General features: G+C 36.4%; 1 protein-coding gene across 1 annotated transcript in view; it reads left to right on the top strand.

The window, feature by feature from the left end:
• LOC112052469 (paired mesoderm homeobox protein 2B-like) overlaps nucleotides 1-16,218 on the top strand; it is a 52,801-nt gene extending 36,583 nt beyond the window's left edge. Inside the window, exons 3-4 of the mRNA XM_024091562.2 lie at nucleotides 5,197-5,407; nucleotides 13,656-16,218. Coding sequence (XP_023947330.1) covers nucleotides 5,197-5,407; nucleotides 13,656-13,849 — 405 coding nt within the window. The 3' untranslated portion in view covers nucleotides 13,850-16,218. The remainder of the gene's footprint in view (nucleotides 1-5,196; nucleotides 5,408-13,655) is intronic.
• Nucleotides 16,219-20,096: the final 3,878 nt, after the last annotated feature.

The following is a 20,096-nucleotide window of genomic DNA, read 5'->3' on the forward strand; positions in this document are numbered from 1 at the left end:
AAAAATAACATCTTACCTATGTGCTACCTTCTGATCAGTTTGAAGGCGGTGCCAATCCAGTGACATGTTTTAATTAAAGCCGTTTCTGTAAGAACCACATAAATTGTGTAATTTAAACGGCTTGAATTAAAACATCACTGGCTTGGCACCGCCTTCAAACTGATCAGAAGGTAGCACATAGGTAAGATGTTATTTTTTGCTTTTTAGTTTAGGTTAATTTTTGAGTTGGAAGTCGGTTGAATTTTTTTTATTAAAATTTTATTGTTTTTATAGCTAACTACAATGTCACCTATAAAAATATAGAGCATCTCTATTTATTCTCAAGGTTTCAACTTACAGATTTTTTTTTATTAAAATTTAAAAAATTTACTTGATTGAATTTTTTTTTATGTTTTTAAATAACAGTGACGTGTTATTATTACAACAAAATATATGTAAAAAATATATGTATATAAAAAATAATACAACAAAAAGGCAAAGACATAAGTATTAATAATTAAATTAATGAGCAGCGATAGCCCAGTGCAAAATGATCTCTGCATCCGATGGGAGGGCGAAGGTTCGAATCCGGTCTGGGGTATGCACCTCCAACTTTTCAGTTATGTATATTTTAAGTAGTTAAATATCACGTGTCTCAAATGGTGAAGGAAAAACATCGTGAGGAAGCATACCTGAGAATTTTCTTAATTCTCTACGTGTGTGAAGCCTACCAATTTGGGCGAGCGTGGTGGACTATTGGCCTAACCCCTTTCATTCTGAGAGGAGACTCGTGCTCACCAGTGAGTCGAATATGGGTTGATAATTAATTAAATTAAAACTAAATAGCCTATATTCTCCAAGGTCCTATTTACTATTATACCAAAATACATCTTGATCGGTTCAGCCGTTTAGCCGTGAAAAGGTAACAGACAGACAGACAGACTTACTTTTACGTATTAAGAATGTCATAAGGCAACTGTCACCATACCCATGCTATCTGGAAAACACTTTAACTTATTACATTCATGCACCTTTTCACAAAATATTATTCGAGAATAATTTTCAATATCGTTTGACGACCCTGTCGCAGAAATCATTTGATGCATCGTGATGCTAGTTGTCACATAGACCTTGGCCTTCATTGCAGCACTAAATCTGTCAGACACATGTCATATTTTGCATGTGTCATACAGTCATTCTAATATAAGGAAATTAATTAACTATTTATAGAGCCATACATATTGTCATTATGGAAATATTTGAGTAAATATGATACTTTGCCAGAATACCATCAAGTAGGAAATTAAGTGTGTGAAATATCGGGTAGTCAATTACAAGCATTACTCGTAAATGTCTCTGACTAATGATTGGTAAACCCGTAACTGGATAAGTAGCAAATAAATAGAACATGTTGGTTAAAACGCGAACATATGGTTTATTGTATGAATTTAGTGATATGAACACAATGCATTCTATGAATAGAATACAAATGTTAAATGTATGTTTGAATATATGTTACCTAAGTATGCAAAATAGAGCCGTGATAGCCCAGTGGATATGACTTCTGCCTCCGATTCCGGAGAGTGTGAGTTCGAATCCGGTTCGGTGCATGCACCTCCAACTTTTCAGTTGTGTGCATTTTAAGAAATTAAATATCACGTGACTCAAACGGTGAAGGAAAAACATCGTGAGGAAACCTGCATACCAGAGGACTTTCCAAATTCTCTGCGTGTGAGAAGTCTGCCAATCCGCGTTGGGCCAGCGTGGTGGATTATTGGCTGAACTCTCATTCTGAGAGGATACTCGAGCTCAGCAGCCGAATATGTGTTGATTATGATGAAGTACGAAAATTTTAAGAGAATTCGAAAATATTTGGCACACAAGTAGTTTTGTTACTTGGTTTCTCACAAGTCTGTTCACGCTATTCTTCCAAAACTACTAGCTTTTATTTTATTATTGAGATAATTATTAAAATTCACAATTCATTTATTGCAATTAGGCTTAGTTTACAAACACTTTTGAAACATCAAGTTATGTCATGATTTAATGGCGGTAAATTAAGTCGAAAACTTAAAATTAAAGTTGCGAGGGTTCCAAACGCGCATGTTAAAATAAACCAAATTTTGCGGTTATGTAGCTTGCGTCAGGAGTAAAACTATATAAATTAAATTTATACATCGCATCATAACCGATGCACTTAACAGGTGTGTGGATATATAAAATATGTCAAAATTGTTTTAGGGAAATGTCAAAACATACGTTGATTATAATTTGATATATAAAAGACATTGATGGTACTCGTGGCTCATATACAGGTGGCCATATTTAGGTGCGCAAATCATTATTAAGACAAGAGTGTAGGCGGTACTCTATGGCGCACACACACATGACTGTTAGACGTATGTATGTGTGATTAAGTAATTACAACTAACATCATATGGACTATGAGCTGTGATGACTATACCTTCCTCTTTTTTTCAAAACTAAAAATTGGCCAGCTCCTATTATTGGTAATTAGGGTAGGAATTTATACTAAGTGTGGTGGCAATGGGAGGCAGCAGGTTTCAAGGTTCTACAAAAGGGATGATGACAGTTTTTTTTAATTGTATATAAATTAAGAGTATGCTAATAGTAAAGTAATTTAGCAAGGGTATTTGCGATCATTACTTTCGGAGCTACAGGGATTTAAAGGGTCAATTTTGCGGCGTTGCCAGAGATAGCTAAAAATCGCTCCACACTAAATGGCACGAAAAAATTACGTCGTCGCTGCGAGAGATCGGTAAAAGTGTAAAAATAAAAAACAAAATTACTAATATCTTTTGTTAAACTTATTGTTTGAGTAAACCAGACACTTAACTTTGTGGCAATTCTTTGCTAGACCCTAAAATATTTATCTTTATCTATGTTTTTCGAAGGTTTGCTATTGGGTAAATTTCACCTATTATAAATTGAAGAAGGTGTGCCTATAACAGGTTCTCGTTCAGCTTTTTCTAGCAGAAATATATTATGAAAAACGTCTCCACACGGCCAAGTGTTAGCATAGTGACAGTTTGCTTCTCAAACTAATAAACCATCAGAATTGTTTCTGGAGACGTAGAGTTCATTAACGTTTGCAATATCAGTGCCAAGGCGAATTTACGTTCGCGTACATGTGAACTCATGAACATTAAATCATTTATTACACGAATGACGACAATTCTTCATTAGCGGATGAGACACGTTTTCGAGATATTTTTGAATTTTGATCTATTCTCCGAATGACGACAATATTCCCCTACAATTAGTTATTATATGCGCTAGCCTTTGAGAGGGTTTTAGTAGTCCCCACCCCTTAACCAAAGGGTGTAGGTTCAGTAGGTTTGCCAGCGTGGCGGACTATTTGGCCTCTCATTCTGAGGAGATTTGAGCTAAGCAGTGCGCCGAATATGGGTTGTTAATGACGAACCAAAAAAAAAGGTACACGAAAGTTCTATATTTTGATTTAAAACACATTCATTAATTTAATATACATCTCAAACATTTATCATTAAAAATCATCATGTTGTATGACATCAGTCACATGGATCATGGATCGGTCGAAGAGTTTCCGTGTCGCCGGAACTCGAGAAACATAAAGGCGTGCAAACATCATCCTGAGGACGGCGATGAGCAAACATGGCATGGCTGTCCATGTCATGTCCAATCTTACTTATGATTAATGATGATGAAAATATAAATGTAAATTAGAAAAAAACATTTGGCAATTTTTTAGAATATGACCATTATTCCCGTTTCCCTGCAATTAGTCAGAAATAATGTTTAGGGGTGGATTGATGCTTCAAATTCCAAAGTTAGTACACGAAAGTCCTAACAATTCTGATAAACTTTAAATAGTTGAGACGCATTTCGATGTAAGCCATTACAGATTTTAAAATTAAAAATCATGACGCTCGATGACATGGATCAGCCGAAGAGTTCACTAATAGAGTTTCCGTGTCGCCGGAACTCGGGAAACATAAAGGCGTGCAAACATCATCAGTGAGGACGGCGATGAGCAAACACGGCGTGCGTATGATTGTCGGGTCGGCTCGTGCGGAGTTTTTTACTGCGCCGCCCAATCAGCGCCAGTGGCAGTTGCAATTATCGCTGGCACCAAATCGAATTACGATCAATTCGGATTTGCGCGCATCGGAACGAATATAAAACGGTTTGCATTAAAATTTTGTGCGATGCATGGGATGCGTTCCCATTAGTCCGGCTAACTTTGTTTATTCGCGCTGGGCAGGTTTTATTGTCCCTTACGAGGTTATCTATTCGAACGGTTGTTAGTAGTAGCGTGAGTATATAATAAATTGAACTTCGTCGTTATCAACCCATACTCACTGCTGGGCTCGAGTCTCCTCTCACAATGAGAGAGGTTAGGCCAATAGTCCACCGCGCTGGCCCAATGCGGATTGGTAGACTTCACACACGCAGAGAATTAAGAAATTCTCTGGTGTGCAGGATTCCTCACGATGTTTTCCTTCACCGTTTGAGACACGTGATATTTAATTTCTTAAAATCCACACAACTGAAAAGTTGGATTGGAGGTGCATGCCCCGGACCGGATGCGAACCCACACTCTCCGGAATCGGAGACAGAGGTCATATCCACTGGGCTATCACGGCTCTCACTTGAACTTATTCGGAGTTGAATTTATTAAACACTGGCGGGAGCCCGCGAATTCGTCCGCGTAGAATCCAGTTTTTCACAAATCCCACGAGAACCAATGATTTTTCCGGAATGAAAAGTAATAGTGTTACAAGTAGTAGTGTAATCCAGAGTGAAATCTATTTAGTAGTAAGAACCATCCTAGTACTTCTAGGAGTACTCTAAAAAAAGATTTAGCGAAATCGGTTCAGCCGTTTTCGAGATTTGCGCTTAGGAAGATTCATGATTCATTTTTATATAGATTTACACTGCTTAACTCGGGCATCATGGATATCAGATTTTTAATGGCGATCGTCCTCCTTAATGGGCATGAAATTCAGTTTTTTCCAAAAAACCCGCAGGAACCATAGATAAAAATGAATTGATTGATGAGAAAAGGTTATTCTTTATGTCCAATTAACCTATTTGTGAAGTACGGGACAAACGAAGTTGCTTTCATAATATCTCTTGGGAAAATTCAATAAACAAAATGTTGTTCTTGTCTATTCAGGAAAATGTAATTAAACACAATTTTCTATAATTTTTCAGGTATGGTTTCAAAATCGAAGAGCAAAATTCCGGAAACAAGAACGTTTGGCGCAGCAGAAAGCCGGCGAGGCGCCGATAAAGGCTGAAGGCAAACGGGACAAGCCAGGCTCGCCCGCCACCTCCCCGCACCCCGCCTCCGCGCCCGCGCAGCCTTCGCACCACACGCTACCGCACCTATCACCTCCCGACTTGAAACCCATCACCTCTGCAGGTAACAAACAATCCACTTAGATTTTTCAGCGTTCTTTCAAATTGAAATTTATTATACCTATATTATACCTACATATACTAAATCTCTCATTCATTTATTACTTCTTATTTTTTAAATTCATAAAAAAATTCACCCTCCCGCTGCGGTGTTCAGGGCTCCAGAGTGAGGAACCTCACTCACTCCTCACAATACGCGCTGTCTCAAGAATCACTGCCTTTTGTATCCGACTCTTGATCCAACAGTTAAGCGAAAGCTTCTTAAGGTGTTGGTCGAAGCTTTTCGCTATAAGACCATTGACTGAAACAACTATCGGAACAATAATAGTTGACTCAACATTCCACATGGCGGTAATCTCGTGAGCAAGGTCCAAGTATTTTGATACTTTTTCCTTGTCGGCTTTAACCAGATTATCGTCATTATACCTATATATTATATAATTATACCTATTACAGAATCTTCACTGCATTTTCGAAAATATCAATTTTAACTTGTATTGTAAGAATACAAGTTCAAATTTTAAAATTTAGAAAACCACCGACGCGACGTGAATATTTAACTAGAAGGATAACGATTTTTACGTCAGAAATTGCCATCTGCCAATAGCTGAAAAATTTAACAACAGTCGTGAAGTCACGGGAGTCCGCTATATAGTTCGTTGGTTCGTTATCAACCCACTTTCGGCTCACTGCTGAGCTCGAGTCTGCTCTCAGAATTAGAGGGGTTAGGCCAAATAGTCCGGCGTCCGGGATATGCACCACCTACTTTCCAGTTGTGTGCATTTTAAGAAATTAAATATCACGTGTCTCAAACGATATATTTAATTTCTAGTCCACCACGCTGGCCCAATGCGGATTGGCAGACTTCACACACGCAGAGAATTAAGATAATTCTGTGGTATGCAGGTTTCCTCACGATGTTTTCCTTCACCGATTGAGACACGTGATATTGAATTTTTTAAAATGCACACAACTGAAAAGTTGGAGGTGCATGCCTCGGACCGGATTCGAACCCATACCCTCAGGAATCCGAGGCAGAGGTCATAATTGTATATCTGATTAACACAAATTATTATGTTTTTAGAATTTTTTTGGCGTAGTTTCGCGGTAATATCATTATTTTATGTATTTCGTTTCCGTTTACTTGGTGAAAGCCATCTGTTGTTGCTATTTTTTTTAGTATTTTAGTTACATTTTGTACAAACGTTGTGAAATTTTGATCTGTAACACCTGCTTTGCCGTCATGCTCACTTAAAGTGTGAAATCCGTTTGTCACATGTCATGTTAAAATTAAAAGTGTGGATGAGATAATTTTCATATTAAAATTATTTCTTCTCATAATAATTTATATTCGGGTTTCTTTTTTTTTATTGAGAAAGAATACGATATGGAACTTAAGCTAACTTATCCTAATAACTATACAAATCATGCGCACGTGGAATGGTGGCAAGATTACTGGCTGCATTTCCGCGCTGGACACCCAGGCTGATCCTTTGCGCAAAAAATGAGCCAACCTTTCTGTCTCCAGTTGAGGCAACTAGCCGCGGTGAAATGATTCGGTGAAATTTTTTGCCACTGCCACTCAATGGCCCAAGGTTCTTTACGGCAAAAGGTACAAATATGTAACTCTCACTCAGGGGCGCATATTTGTGCCACTTATCGGTTTCAGCTTTTTCTGCTGCGGCTACCGTCTTGATTCTGTCTCCCCGATATAACACGGTGCTAATGTGTCAACGCATATAGTGTCCCACATTAGGGCCCGCCCCATTTCCCAGGGAACCAGCGTCAATCCATCAGGTCTCTTGCCATCATCCCGACTTATTCCTGACGGCTCGAATAGCGCAGGAATATTTATGGTGGCGAGAGCCTTTTTTATTGTATGATTGAGGGGTTTTTTAATTTAATTTAACACATATATATCATGTTACTAGCTGACGCCGCGCGGTTTCACCCGCGTGGTTCTCGTTCCCGTAGGAATACAGGGACAATTTAATTTAACACATATATATCATGTTACTAGCTGACGCCGCGCGGTTTCACCCGCGTGGTTCTCGTTCCCGTAGGAATACAGGGACAATTTAATTTAACACATATATATCATGTTACTAGCTGACGCCGCGCGGTTTCACCCGCGTGGTTCTCGTTCCCGTAGGAATACAGGGACAATTTATAGCCTATAGCCTTCTTTGATAAATGGGCTATCTAACACTGAAAAAATTTTTCATATCAGACCAGTAGTTCTTGAGATTAGCGCGTTCAATCAAACAAATTAACAAACTCTTCAGCTTTATATATTAGTATAGAGTATAGATTAAGGGGTTTTTTGATTAAATATAAAACATAGATATCATGTTATGACTCAAATAAGTATTTATAGAAGAATTATATTTTTTTCGGTTTTGTAGAAGAGATAACATTAAAGAAGTTTTGAAGGGTTTTCTTTTAGGTGTTAGTATATAAGAATGTGTGTTCGAAGTATCACACTCCGAAAACGTCTATTATACTTGTGTTACCTATAATTTAACAAAGAGTGTAACAAAAACTGGTTGACCAGTAGACTGGTTGGCAACTGTATTAAACAGGCAGACCAGTTTCAGTCCTAGTGTAAAAACGAAACAAAAACCACGTCATCATCGTTAACTAGTAATCAATCATAACGAAGCTAACCGCAGTAACGCTAAAAAACTAAACATTGAGTCTCTCGAGAAAATATTCATGTAAGTTGGCATCATGAATCTTTTTTTTTTTTTTTTAATGTTTCTTATTTTCGCATTTTTCAACTCATCTAACCGCATTGGCCGCAATATTTAAGGAACAAATTGTCTTAAAAAGCTTAGACTTTTTTTTACTGTTCAATTTTTACGTACGTGCATGCCACTGTCTATAGTCATAGAAAATACGTGTCATAAAGAAAACTATTATAGAGCAAACTGGTATTTTTTGAAAATCATTTTTTTTTTGACAAAAAGACAAAAGAAAAGAGGTCTAGAGTTACCTTGAATATGTGAAAATCCGCATTTTAATCGATTTGCTTATCACCGTAGTGACTGACGATATAATGAATTACCACAGTTATATTGCACTAGTCTATTCGGTAATTTTATGTAATGTTTCTTGTGATAAAAAATTTTCGGTTTACACTATATTTTTACTTATTTTTTATATACACACAAAATAAATTTGCTCCGAACCGAAGGTTCAAACCTTCAAAAAATAATAGAAGCGAAACAGTCTGTTATTTTTACATACAGTGTTACAATAACAATGAAATAATTTTTATTTTTATTCAATTATGTTGGCGGTTCGTTGAAAGGAGCGTGGTCGATGAAAAATTAGTCTGCCCACTGTGAGTGTTAACGTTATCTGTGACGTATACTTATCGAGATGTTTACTCCGTTACGCTTCAGCCGTTTTCTGAGTAATACTCATTATTTTTATCATCCTCGTAATTGGTGTCTGCTTGCTAGAGATTTCAACTACCCCGTTGGTCCACTGAATAGGGGACGATCAAGTATTAAGCAGATTTATACAAAATATTGATACGGCTTCCGCCCATTTCATGCTTACGTAAACATTGTAACATACATTTTTTTATTTGTGGGAATTTTCGAAAATTAGTTTTATTTTTAAATATAGACAATGTGAGGATTGTCATATGTGTAAAAAAGTAAATAACTACTGCTGACGTATTCATCATTTTGACCGCACCCCCACCCTCTCCTCCCACCCCCCATATCATCAAAAATAAACAAATACCCCCTGCCCCGCTATAGTGCGTAGCGTAATACTTGACTCCCTAGCATAATTATTATAGCTACGAATTATGAGGGCCTAAGTTTGAAGACTGTGCTTGGCTAATAAAATATTGAACTTATCTTTCTTTTAAGAAATTCTCAGTAACAGCTTAGAGTTTGGAAGGTAGAAGAAGTACCTACGGTACTTGGTTGGTCAAAGTTATCGTTACTAAGTCAAACATTAGCACCATCACGGCAGCTCGCATTAGACCAGCAAATGAAAGGCTACGTCTAATATATTCTAACTCATCGCTTTATACGTTTTATTTTTATCATCGTAAAATAAACGCTTCCAATATTTACCAAACGGAGTTCAAAGAAAAACACCGCACCGATAAACCCAAATTACGACCATCAGATCACCGATTACCCAACCCAAATTACGTCGATGATCCTGTTACCGTATTTTTAGATGTTATCTACAGAATCTTTAAGATATTATGAACATTGATCGGCCGTCTTATAAAGTAATGAGTCACGCATTCCGCTAGATCGCCCAATGCGCACTATTTCAGGTTCAAGCGTGGGAGAACATAACAAGGCTGATTTCGACAACAGAAATAATACGTGTCCTCAAAATAGAATTTAAAATTAGATGATGCATTGAAATGTCACCATTAGAATGATAGTTTGTTAATAATATGGCTATTAATAGCATGCGACAAATCGGGTCAAGTTCGTAGAATTCTTTGGCGACTTTTTCCATAATTTGTATCCTGGAATCTAGGTTTATGCGAGTCCACAGAATACATTTAGGTACTCTGTATCGATTCTTAAATCTATGATTATAATTGATTCATTGATTAAATTATGTTAATTTTTACGCTGTCAAGGCATTCTACTGCTCATCAGTCTGCTAGTTCGGCTACCGATAATCAGGTCCAAGGTTCGGGTCCCTGTTAGGCCAATGAACTGAAAACCCGGAAAGAAATAGATTTTTCTTACAAGAAAATTCTCAATGGCAAACTGGAGCTGTTGGTACACCCTGTGCCTCGTAGAGCACGTAAAACCCTCAGGTCTCTTTTTCCAGTCGTGTCAGTTTACCGTCTTATCGGGGTATGAGTGTCAGGGAATTGAGTGTGTCTGTGTTTGTGTACTCACTTATGCACTGTAATATAATATTATCTTGCGTATGTATGCCGTAGTCGAAAATCGGTCGGGAGGAGGACATTTTTATTATTTTTCCTATTCCGTAGAATTTGTGTACCTCGTATTTGTGAAGGTAGAATTCACTCGCTCAGTTCACTCGGGCTTATTTTCTCGATTAATTTCGCTTACATGTAATTCTTTGGTAGAGATTTAACGTTTTTAATGACAGTGATTTACATACTACAATGCATAGGAACAATTCGTATCTTCTAATGTATAAAAAGATTTAACGATTATGCCACAATGATCGTGGTATAATCATTAAATCTTTAATAATGTGTGTGGATGAACGATACCGGTTACACAATGTAACATTTTTACATCTTAGCAATTTTCTATCTTGCAATGTTTTTCGTAGTTCATTTAGTTCCAGCTGGCGCTCCTAGCTATACATTAAAGCTTTGTACTTGCTGAAAGATGAACTTACTTTCGTTTGTTCATAACCCATATTCGGCTCACTGCTGAGCTCGAGTCTCCTCTCAGAATGAGAGGGTTTAGACCAATAGTCCACCAAGCTGGTCCAATGGGGATTGGCAGACCATACACGCAGAGTATTAAGAAAATTCTCTGGTATGCAGGTTCCCTCACGATGTTTTCATTCTCCATTTGAGACACGTGATATTTAATTTCTTAAAATTAAATACGTGTAAATAAACTTTTATTTTTTACAAATAATTTTTACTATAAAAATTATTAATATAATTTGAAGCTTAATAGTTAGATGCGATTTATCCGATAAATTTACAGTAGCATGATGCCTTATCCTTCGCAATCTGTTCCGAACAATAAGTTGATCTCTAACAAGTTGGAGGTGCATGGCCCGGACCGGATTCGAACCCACACCCTCCGGAACCGCAGGAAGGCAGAGGTCATATCCACTGGTCTACAACTATATCACTTAACCAAGCTTAAGCAAGCTTAAGAACTTACTTAACCAAGATGTTTTTAGTTGCTTTGGATTTGTGACTAATCTTTTTGATTTTTTTTAATAATATTGTCTTAACATTAACAACACAATAATTCAATGGCACTATACATTTAGTTGATAAGTGCATTGTACCATTAAATAAAATAATAGCAAGATAATTTACAATTTTATTAAAAAAACTAAGTATCTAAACGCGAATAAAGAATAAGTATATAAGAGGAAGTCTGAAGGTGGCGCACGTGACAGAAAAATTGAGGAGTAGAAGAGGTTAGTTAGGTATGAACATGTTATGCGTAGGGAACTAGGGAGGAAAGTCATATTACTAGAAAAATGTTGAATGTGCAAGTGGAAGGACATAAAAGGAGAGAAAGGCCAAAGGAAGAGATGGTTGGATTGTGTAAAAGAAGACATGTGTGTAAAAGGAGTGGACGATGAGTTGATGAGTAATAGAGATGAATGGAAAAGATTGACATATTTTTCCGACCACACTTAAGTGGGATAAGGGTAAGGAGATGATGGTGGTATCTAAACGCGAAAATTGTTCAACTACTGGTAAAAGAGTTTACAACTCAAGAGAAATATTAAAGAGATTAACACGACGTTTTTTATGTACATATCAATTTGTTATTGGCCGCGACAACACAATGTCACACAATAAAACCGTGACAGCAGACGGGTAGAGTACAGGTGCGGCAGCGGTAAACTAGAGGGCGTATAATGGCTTGCGGCTGGATTAATCACATTACTCCAACGTTCCGCGTTGCGCCGTTCGCGCCAGATTTTCACTTCGGCTCATTTGCGCTAATTGTGCACGCGATTGTCACTCAGGCTTGAATAAACAACGGAGCGGCGGCAAGGATTAGGTGATTAGCACCTAATTGTGTTACCACGATTATTTCATATCCCGCGCACCTGCAGTCTGATTTCGCGTTCCGGATTTGTATGCACGAGTTTTGCATTGCGGTAATTGCAATTTAGAGCAGACTGTAAAAGTGGTTTCCAATTATGGGATCTAATTGAAGGGTGGCACTGTCTTATTTTAATTTGAATCTTGATTCTAACTATTTTCTGTAACTGTAATAGAAATCTTAGTACTTAACGATTACTAAACTTTGTTTGATAATTTTGAAATTTTAATAATAATTTTATTAGAATCTCAGAAACTATAGCATAGACTCAAAGTGGCCGCAACTACTCCCTTGTGGGCATTTCTCTCTATTATATTCAGATATATCTAAAATATTGACGATTGAATTTGACAGCCTCTGTGGCGCAGTGTCCTGAGTTTGATCCCCGGCTGGGCCGATTGAGGTTATCTTAATTGGTACAGGTCTGGCTGGTGGAAGGCTTTCGGCCGTGGCTAGTTACCGTCCTACCGACAAAGAGTACCGCCAAGCGACTAAGCGTTCCGGTACGATGTCGTGTAGAAATCGTAAGGGGTGTGGATTTTGCTGCTCATACCAAGCTAGCCCGCTTCCATCTTAGATTGCATCATCACTTACCATCAGGTGAGATTGTTGTCAAGGGCTAACTTGTAAAGAATAAAAAAAAACAAAAATATAGTGAAAAAAAATTCATTTTGGTATACAAATAAAAAATTAGAGCTCCGAATAAAACATGAATTTCAAAGGGCAAAATGAGTTTGAGAAGTAAATGAAATAATAATAGTAACACACTCGTGTTTTATTTTCGTAATTCAAAGTATTTTTCTAGGTTTTCGTAGTTTACAGTTTTTACGGTTTAGCTTAGAGACTATTACTACTAGTAAGCTGTAATATAATTTTGTGGGTGTGAACCCTACACTGCGCGTGGCCTGACACGCTCTTGGCCGGTTTTATAAAGCATCTTTGTTTTTGGAGCCTCGGGTGTGAAAAGTACGTTACATCAATTAAAACTGCGAGGGGTTCATGGTGCCCTTCACAGAGTCCATAACTATTTCATAATCATATCATCTCAATATCAAATTTAAATAAAATTATCTTTTCTTTTTAAATCTTGTTTTGTTTGACTCTATTTACGAGTATGAGATTAAAATATTACCATAAAAATAAGTTGTAGCTTTAACGATTGGTTACTTCGACTTTCAATTTATTGCCCCTTTTTAATTAATTTTGACTGGTTATCATTATTTTGACCCGACTTATCACATTAACTAGCGCGCGGTTTCACCCGTGTGGTTCCCGTTCCCGTAAGAATACGGGGGTAATATATAGTCTATAACCTGCCTCGATAAATGGGCTATCTAACACTAAAAGAATTTTTCAAATCGGTCCAGTAGTTCCTGAGATTAGCGCGTTCAATCAAACAAGCAAACAAACTCTTCAGCCTTATAATATTATTATAGATAAAAACAAACTAACTATTTTTTCTTATTTTCGCAGCCAACAAGCTATGCGAAGAGTTGAACGGCGTGGGCGGGGCCGAGTCAGTGAGCAGCATGAGCGGCAAGTGGACCGGAGGCTGCGGGCTGCTGCGCCAGCCCTCGGGCTTTCCCCTCCTCGGCGTGGCGCCCCCCAACTACCTGCTGTCCGACCACCTCGGCACCCTCGCCAAAACGAACAACCATCTTTTCTAATGGTCACAACTATTCTAAAACTTTAATCAATCTCCTAACCACGGCCTGAAGGCTCATTCTGTAACGATGCTTTTGTAACTCGACAGTGTGTCTCGAACTCATCTCTATCTATCACCGTCTAATCCCATACTAAAGATAGAGAGAGATAAGGCAAATTCGAAGCTCACTCTATCGAATTACAAAAACATCGTTGCAGTATAGCGCTACTGTTGCCAAGTTACACGTCTTTTTTTCTACAAGCGCTAACGCTTTGAAAACTAAACATGCGTATGATATATCCCATTGATGATTGATCACGTGATCTATCGATTACGAATGTCATCCCCATACATATTTTAGCTAAGCCTTAGCGATTGTAGAAATAGAATTTAAGTGTAACTTGGCTACAGATCTGTAGGCTTACAATGCGCACCACGTGATATCTCGTCATGACAAAAAGACATAACCTGTAGCGGCGACATCCAAAATATTCTGTTCTATTATTGCAACGAAATAGAGAGCATTATTTTCGTTTTCGTCGCTATTGGTCGATAATATCTTTTTCTTTTCTCGAAGATATCGTTGACGCAAAAGCCTACAAGCCAGGATCCTAAAACGGAGTTGAAATTCCCAAGTAGTCAATGACACTTAAGTGATAGTGAATGTTTTCTAAGTGACAAAAACTAATAGAAGTGAACTTTATAACTTAGTGAATATTTAAAGTGAAACATTCCAAGTGCCAAACAATTGTGTCCATTAAGTATAGATGACTCGCAATATATTCAATTATATCAATAGGTGTTCTAATCGGGAGTGAATTTGTAAACAATGTTCGCACTCCATAAAAAGTGATGTTTACATTTTTATGATCATGATATTTGTCAATCTCATTACAAAATGCATTTTGCTTTTTAAAAATTTTGTTGTGTATTTATGTAACTTAATATGTATTGCGATACCTTGTGCAAATTATATATAATTTACTGAGAAAAATTTCTTGCATTTAATGTTAAGTAGTTTGGTTTAATTTATATTGAAAGAACGTAATACTTGTGTGGGATGATTTTTAAACCGTCGGCGCCATTAAATTGCCGCTTGGATCTGTATCTTAATGCGGTGATAAATCACCTGCTTACCGCACCTGTAATATACCCGGGGAATAAAACTTTAGTGTCTAGGAACATATGAATGAGTGTCGAGAATGTAAATATAGTCTTGTATACGCTAACTGGATTTATACGATAAGTGTAACCGTTTGAATTTTCTAGCTATTAGTGTAAACCAGTAAAGGAGACTACACACTTGTATAATAATACTGTGTTTGCTGTATACTATTTTAGGAATCGCTGCAACTTGATGGGTTTGAACGAGCGAAGCTTTGCCGGTACACATGATAGTGACCCGTACTCATCGTAATATGAGTACTGTACTATAATTGCACTCACTAAAAGATCACTAATTATTCATTCACAGTCTTAAATTTAACTATTTTAAAAGGGTATTGTAGAAATTATGATATTATCTACGAAACATTATTTATAGTTTGCAAAATTGAAAGTTTTTTCTATACTAAAGAGGTAAAGTTTGTGGTGTTATAGGAGGTAATCTCTGGATCTACTATACCGATTTTGATGATGAAATTCTTATACCACTTGAATAAAAATTTTCAACAAAATCGGTTTAGTAGATCCTTTTATTTATTAGTGTCATATGCTATATTTTATGCCCATGTTCTTACGGGAACGGAAACTACGCGGTATATATAAAGGTAGAATCACAACCATAACCAGCATATCTATCTACGCTAGCTTTAAAACTGCACAAATAATAATGCTATTTGCATTAGGATAATTTGTTAGTGTGTTTGAGTTATTTACACAAACTTCAGAAGCGATAGTCCATAATTCTCTTCAATGTATGTGTATGTGTATGTTTTATTTCTATGTTCAAATAATATTTACTACGTGTAAACTGAAAATGAGGATGCCACGGCTTCTAGCAGTTCTAGGACAAGGATGACGCAAGCATGTTACTTTATGTTCTGGATAGTATGTAGTCTCCTTTATACCTTACTGATTTTAGCAGGCGACTGCGTTGTGATAAGAAATAGTTTATAATTAAAAAAATACGATCTAGTCAAAATAAAAGTAATAGTCAATTTAATTTACATTGAATTATGTTATAAATTTAATTTATCAGAGATTTATTTATATTTATAGTAAGTGGACGGTATTTTATAATGTTGTTTACGTACTAACAACAATGCAATGGAGCCAAACAGTGTTGTAAATATGTAAACTCTTGTAAATATGTATCATGCATTGTAGTGTTGTACCCTGAGTGTATGTAATATTACCGAAGAGTATGTGGAGGGTGTTTTAATAAAAAATGTGAGAAAAAGCGTTTATGTTTTTATTTTGCTCATAAAGTAGGCTTAAGTGTTTCACTAAATAAACATTTTCAGTTGCAGTTTATTACTTACCATTTAACTTTTACGCGAGCAAAAGCTTTGCTTGCGCTGAGTTAACTATCAGTCTGTACTTGTAAGTTACCATTTTATACAGGTTGTCCCGTAGTTAATAGATAAAACGCAAATGAAACACCACCTTAATCTAAAACAAATTTAAATAGTTTTGAAAAAATCACTACGGTGACCAAATTAGGTACCTATATTTTTTATTCGGATTTTTTAATTTTTTTCTACGCTGTAACTTCTGTAATTATGATTTTAAAAATCAGATTTTTGTTAAACATTACGTATAAAATTAACTACACCTTGTAGTTACAAAGTTGCTGGTAAAAATGTTTCTAACGGCCTCCATGACGCAGTGGTATGCGCTGTGGATTTACAAGACGGAGGTCCTGGATTCGATCCCATGTGTTACAACATCTACCTACTATGCAGTCATATATTCGTACAATATCGTAATGTATCTAAACTTCGCTTAGATTCGCTAATTGAAATATTTACAATACCGCTCTGTAGCTACAGTTTTAAACATTTCATGGAGGTAATAAATATTGTAATGGAAATTCTGGTTGCTACATGAGGAGATAATTTTAAAGATTGTTTAAAAAGTGCAATGATTCATCTGACGGGAGCGCGCACGCGTACAAGTATTTGCCTAAAAAAATACCAGACGTTACTAAAGCGGCCTCTTGGCTTTTCGTAATAGAGGTGTTATGCTCTTTAGATAAGAACTATTTTCATCCAATATGTTTTGGTACCTCTGCCTACTATTAGGAAGGTGTAGGTTCGAATCAGGTCCAGCCCCCCTAGCCAAGTGGCTCGATTCTCTTTCTACGATCGCTAACGCTTCGAAAACTACAAAAATGTATGGGAATGACAGATCTTGTTCACGTGACCTGTCGATAGCAAATGTCATTCCCATACATCTCCAAATTTTCAGTTATGTTCCTTTTAATAAATTAAATATCACGTTTCTCAAACGGTGAAGAAAAAACATCGAAAAAAAACAGCATGCCTCAATTAAATTGTCTATGTGTCTGCCAATTCGCATTGTAGAGCTATTAGTCTAAGCCCTTTCATTCTGAGAGACTCGTGTTCAACAGTGAGCCGAATATCGGTTAGTTAATGATGATGTCTTACTGCCCCCGACCTGCAATGCAGCAGCGTGGTGGGCTAAGCTCTGTATTCCATCTCCTATAGGAGAGTGGGCTAAGCTCTATATAGGAGGCCAGGCCTCCTTCTACTTTAAGAGAGGAGGGAGGCCTGGCTATAATGGGCCAATAAAATGAGCCCACAATATATGACGTCAAATGAACATACTTCTGCCGAAAGACATCTATGTACCTATACTAATATTATTAAGCTGAAGTTTGTTTTTTTTTTGTTTGAACGCGCTAATCTCAGAAACTATTGGTCTGATTTAAAAAATTCTTTCAGTGTTAGATAGCCCATTTATCGAGGTAGGCTATATGCATGCATATATTATCGCCGTATTTTTACTGGAGCGGGAACCACGCGGGTGAAACCGCGCGACGTCTACTAGTGACTATTAATATAACTAAAAAAAAATCCGAGTCCAAATCTGAGAGTTCTCGGATTAAATCCTCACCAATTGCACTACTGGCCCTGGTACTTCCCTTACGAAGTTTTCAGTTAGTTACTAAGTAGAGCGAGTATTAGCCAACTTCAAAAAAATATAGGTGATATTTGTTTCCTATACTTAGGTAATATCCATTTTTTTCACATAAAAAAAAGGTTAATAATTCGAAATATATAAAGTTCTTTTACTTTATAAACTTATCCATGATATCCTGTAGAGGAATATAAAAAAGCCATCACGGTTCAACTTCATTAATGCCTGCTGTTATTTTTAACTTACTTATGTGGGAGCACAGTCTCTTAGTCCAAGAGAAAAGCTACTGTAAATTAATGTATTCGAGTAAATATAGAACTTTTGTTTATACAAACCACAAAGTTTACAAAAACACTCATAATTTTCTCTCTTTCATTTTGAAAATATCCTTTCATATAAAGTGAATTCAAGTAGTTTGAAGTTGTTTGTAGTTGGGTTTGTTTTTTTTAATTTAAGATGGTACTATAAGCGAGCCACGCTTGATGTTAAGTGGAAACCTTTACTTCTACTACTACACTACTTCACCACTTCGTAGACATGGGCTAGTGCTACAGCGCTACCGCATGTCCTTGCTGTTAGCCCTCATAGTTTTTTTAACGGACGTTAAATAAAACCTACATATTAAGTTGAATGAAGGTATATTTTCAACATCCAAAATTGAAAATGCAGCACTGCTCGAAAAAAGCGGTGTGTTTTAAAAACGCTGTCGTGTAATATACTTGGGAATGCATTTGTTGTATTCGAACGCTTCTTTAACCTTCGTCACAAAAATTCTCGTGCGAATGAGGGCTTAGACCTCCATCGCGCTGAGAGCGCAAAAATTTATTTCTTATCACTAATGAATAACAGATGAGGGTATATATTTCTGATGCCGGATCTTAGACCAATATATACTACAATGTGGTACCGTATGCCCTTGCTGTTAGACCTCGATCGCGCCTGTATTTTACCCCTCAGCATTCTGTATAATTACGTCGCTGTGACAGAGTTCGTTTCCATGGGAATTCCGTTTACTTTTTAATTTTGGTACCATATAAACATAAAAAATTAAATTCAAATGAGAAGGCGAAAAGTTCATCAACGAGTGTAAAAATAGCGGAATTGCACCCCAGATCTCCCTCTACATAATATAAAACAATTGACGAGTATAGATCTCCCAAAAACTCAAAAAAATATTCAATTGATTTGAACTGTAGTTTTTCGTTTGTCTCAATAGCCACCTATTAGAAAAAAATAGGAAAACGCAAAAGGATACAGAGAAAAAAAGAGAAAAGAAAATAAGGTAAGTAAGAAAGGAATCAATAAGGAATCTGCTAATTCAGATTACTTTCAAAGATGTCATTCATTTTAGGTGCTACGAAGCTCATCTGAAGTTAGTATACCGAATAGCTTATTAATAGGCTCAGTAGAAATCAGGCTAAAAAAAAATAACAATATATTAATATCTAGGTACTTAATTCTACATCATACATTAAATATACTCTTTGCATAAAACTATTTTATATAAAACTTGAAATAGTTTTAAAGGTTACATATACGTTTGAAAATACTCACGTGTAAGTAAAGTTTGTTCGAAAATATACACAATGTTATTTTATGGAACATGAAAAAAGAACTGGACAAATTAAAGGCGTTAGCGATCTTTCAGTTGTTTTTTTAAATTTATAATCAAGAAAAAATCACAAAAATAAGATTTCAAGAACCACAGAGGAAAATAGTTACGTCTAATATATTTTTTAATTTACTGAATTTGAAGTATACACTATTCACATACATAAGGACATTCTATTATTATGAATTACTTTTTGACTTTTGCAGACCTTCCTAACAAATTTTGTGGTCATTTTGTTTACCTATATTTAATTTCATCCAATTCAGTTTTGTATATCGTGGCAAAACAATAAAAGAAATGTTTGCAATAATTTAAATAATAAAAAAAAGAAAGTCTATAACAACGCCTCTAAGCCTCAAAATATTAATTTTGTTCTTTGTCAGTCGTTGGCTGCTGTTTATAGGTAATACGTACGATGACAATCAGATATTTATAGCTTTACAGAAGAAAGAAAGGCGTTGGACATTTCTCTAAATAGTCAGATTAGCGCCTTCGAATAAAGGTTGTTGAGTCAGAAGCTTATTCCGTAGCCTCGTCAGCGGTAACGCGCTGT

This window comes from Bicyclus anynana, chromosome 6 (genome assembly GCF_947172395.1).
Source record: "Bicyclus anynana chromosome 6, ilBicAnyn1.1, whole genome shotgun sequence".
NCBI classification, from domain to species: Eukaryota; Metazoa; Arthropoda; class Insecta; order Lepidoptera; family Nymphalidae; genus Bicyclus; species Bicyclus anynana.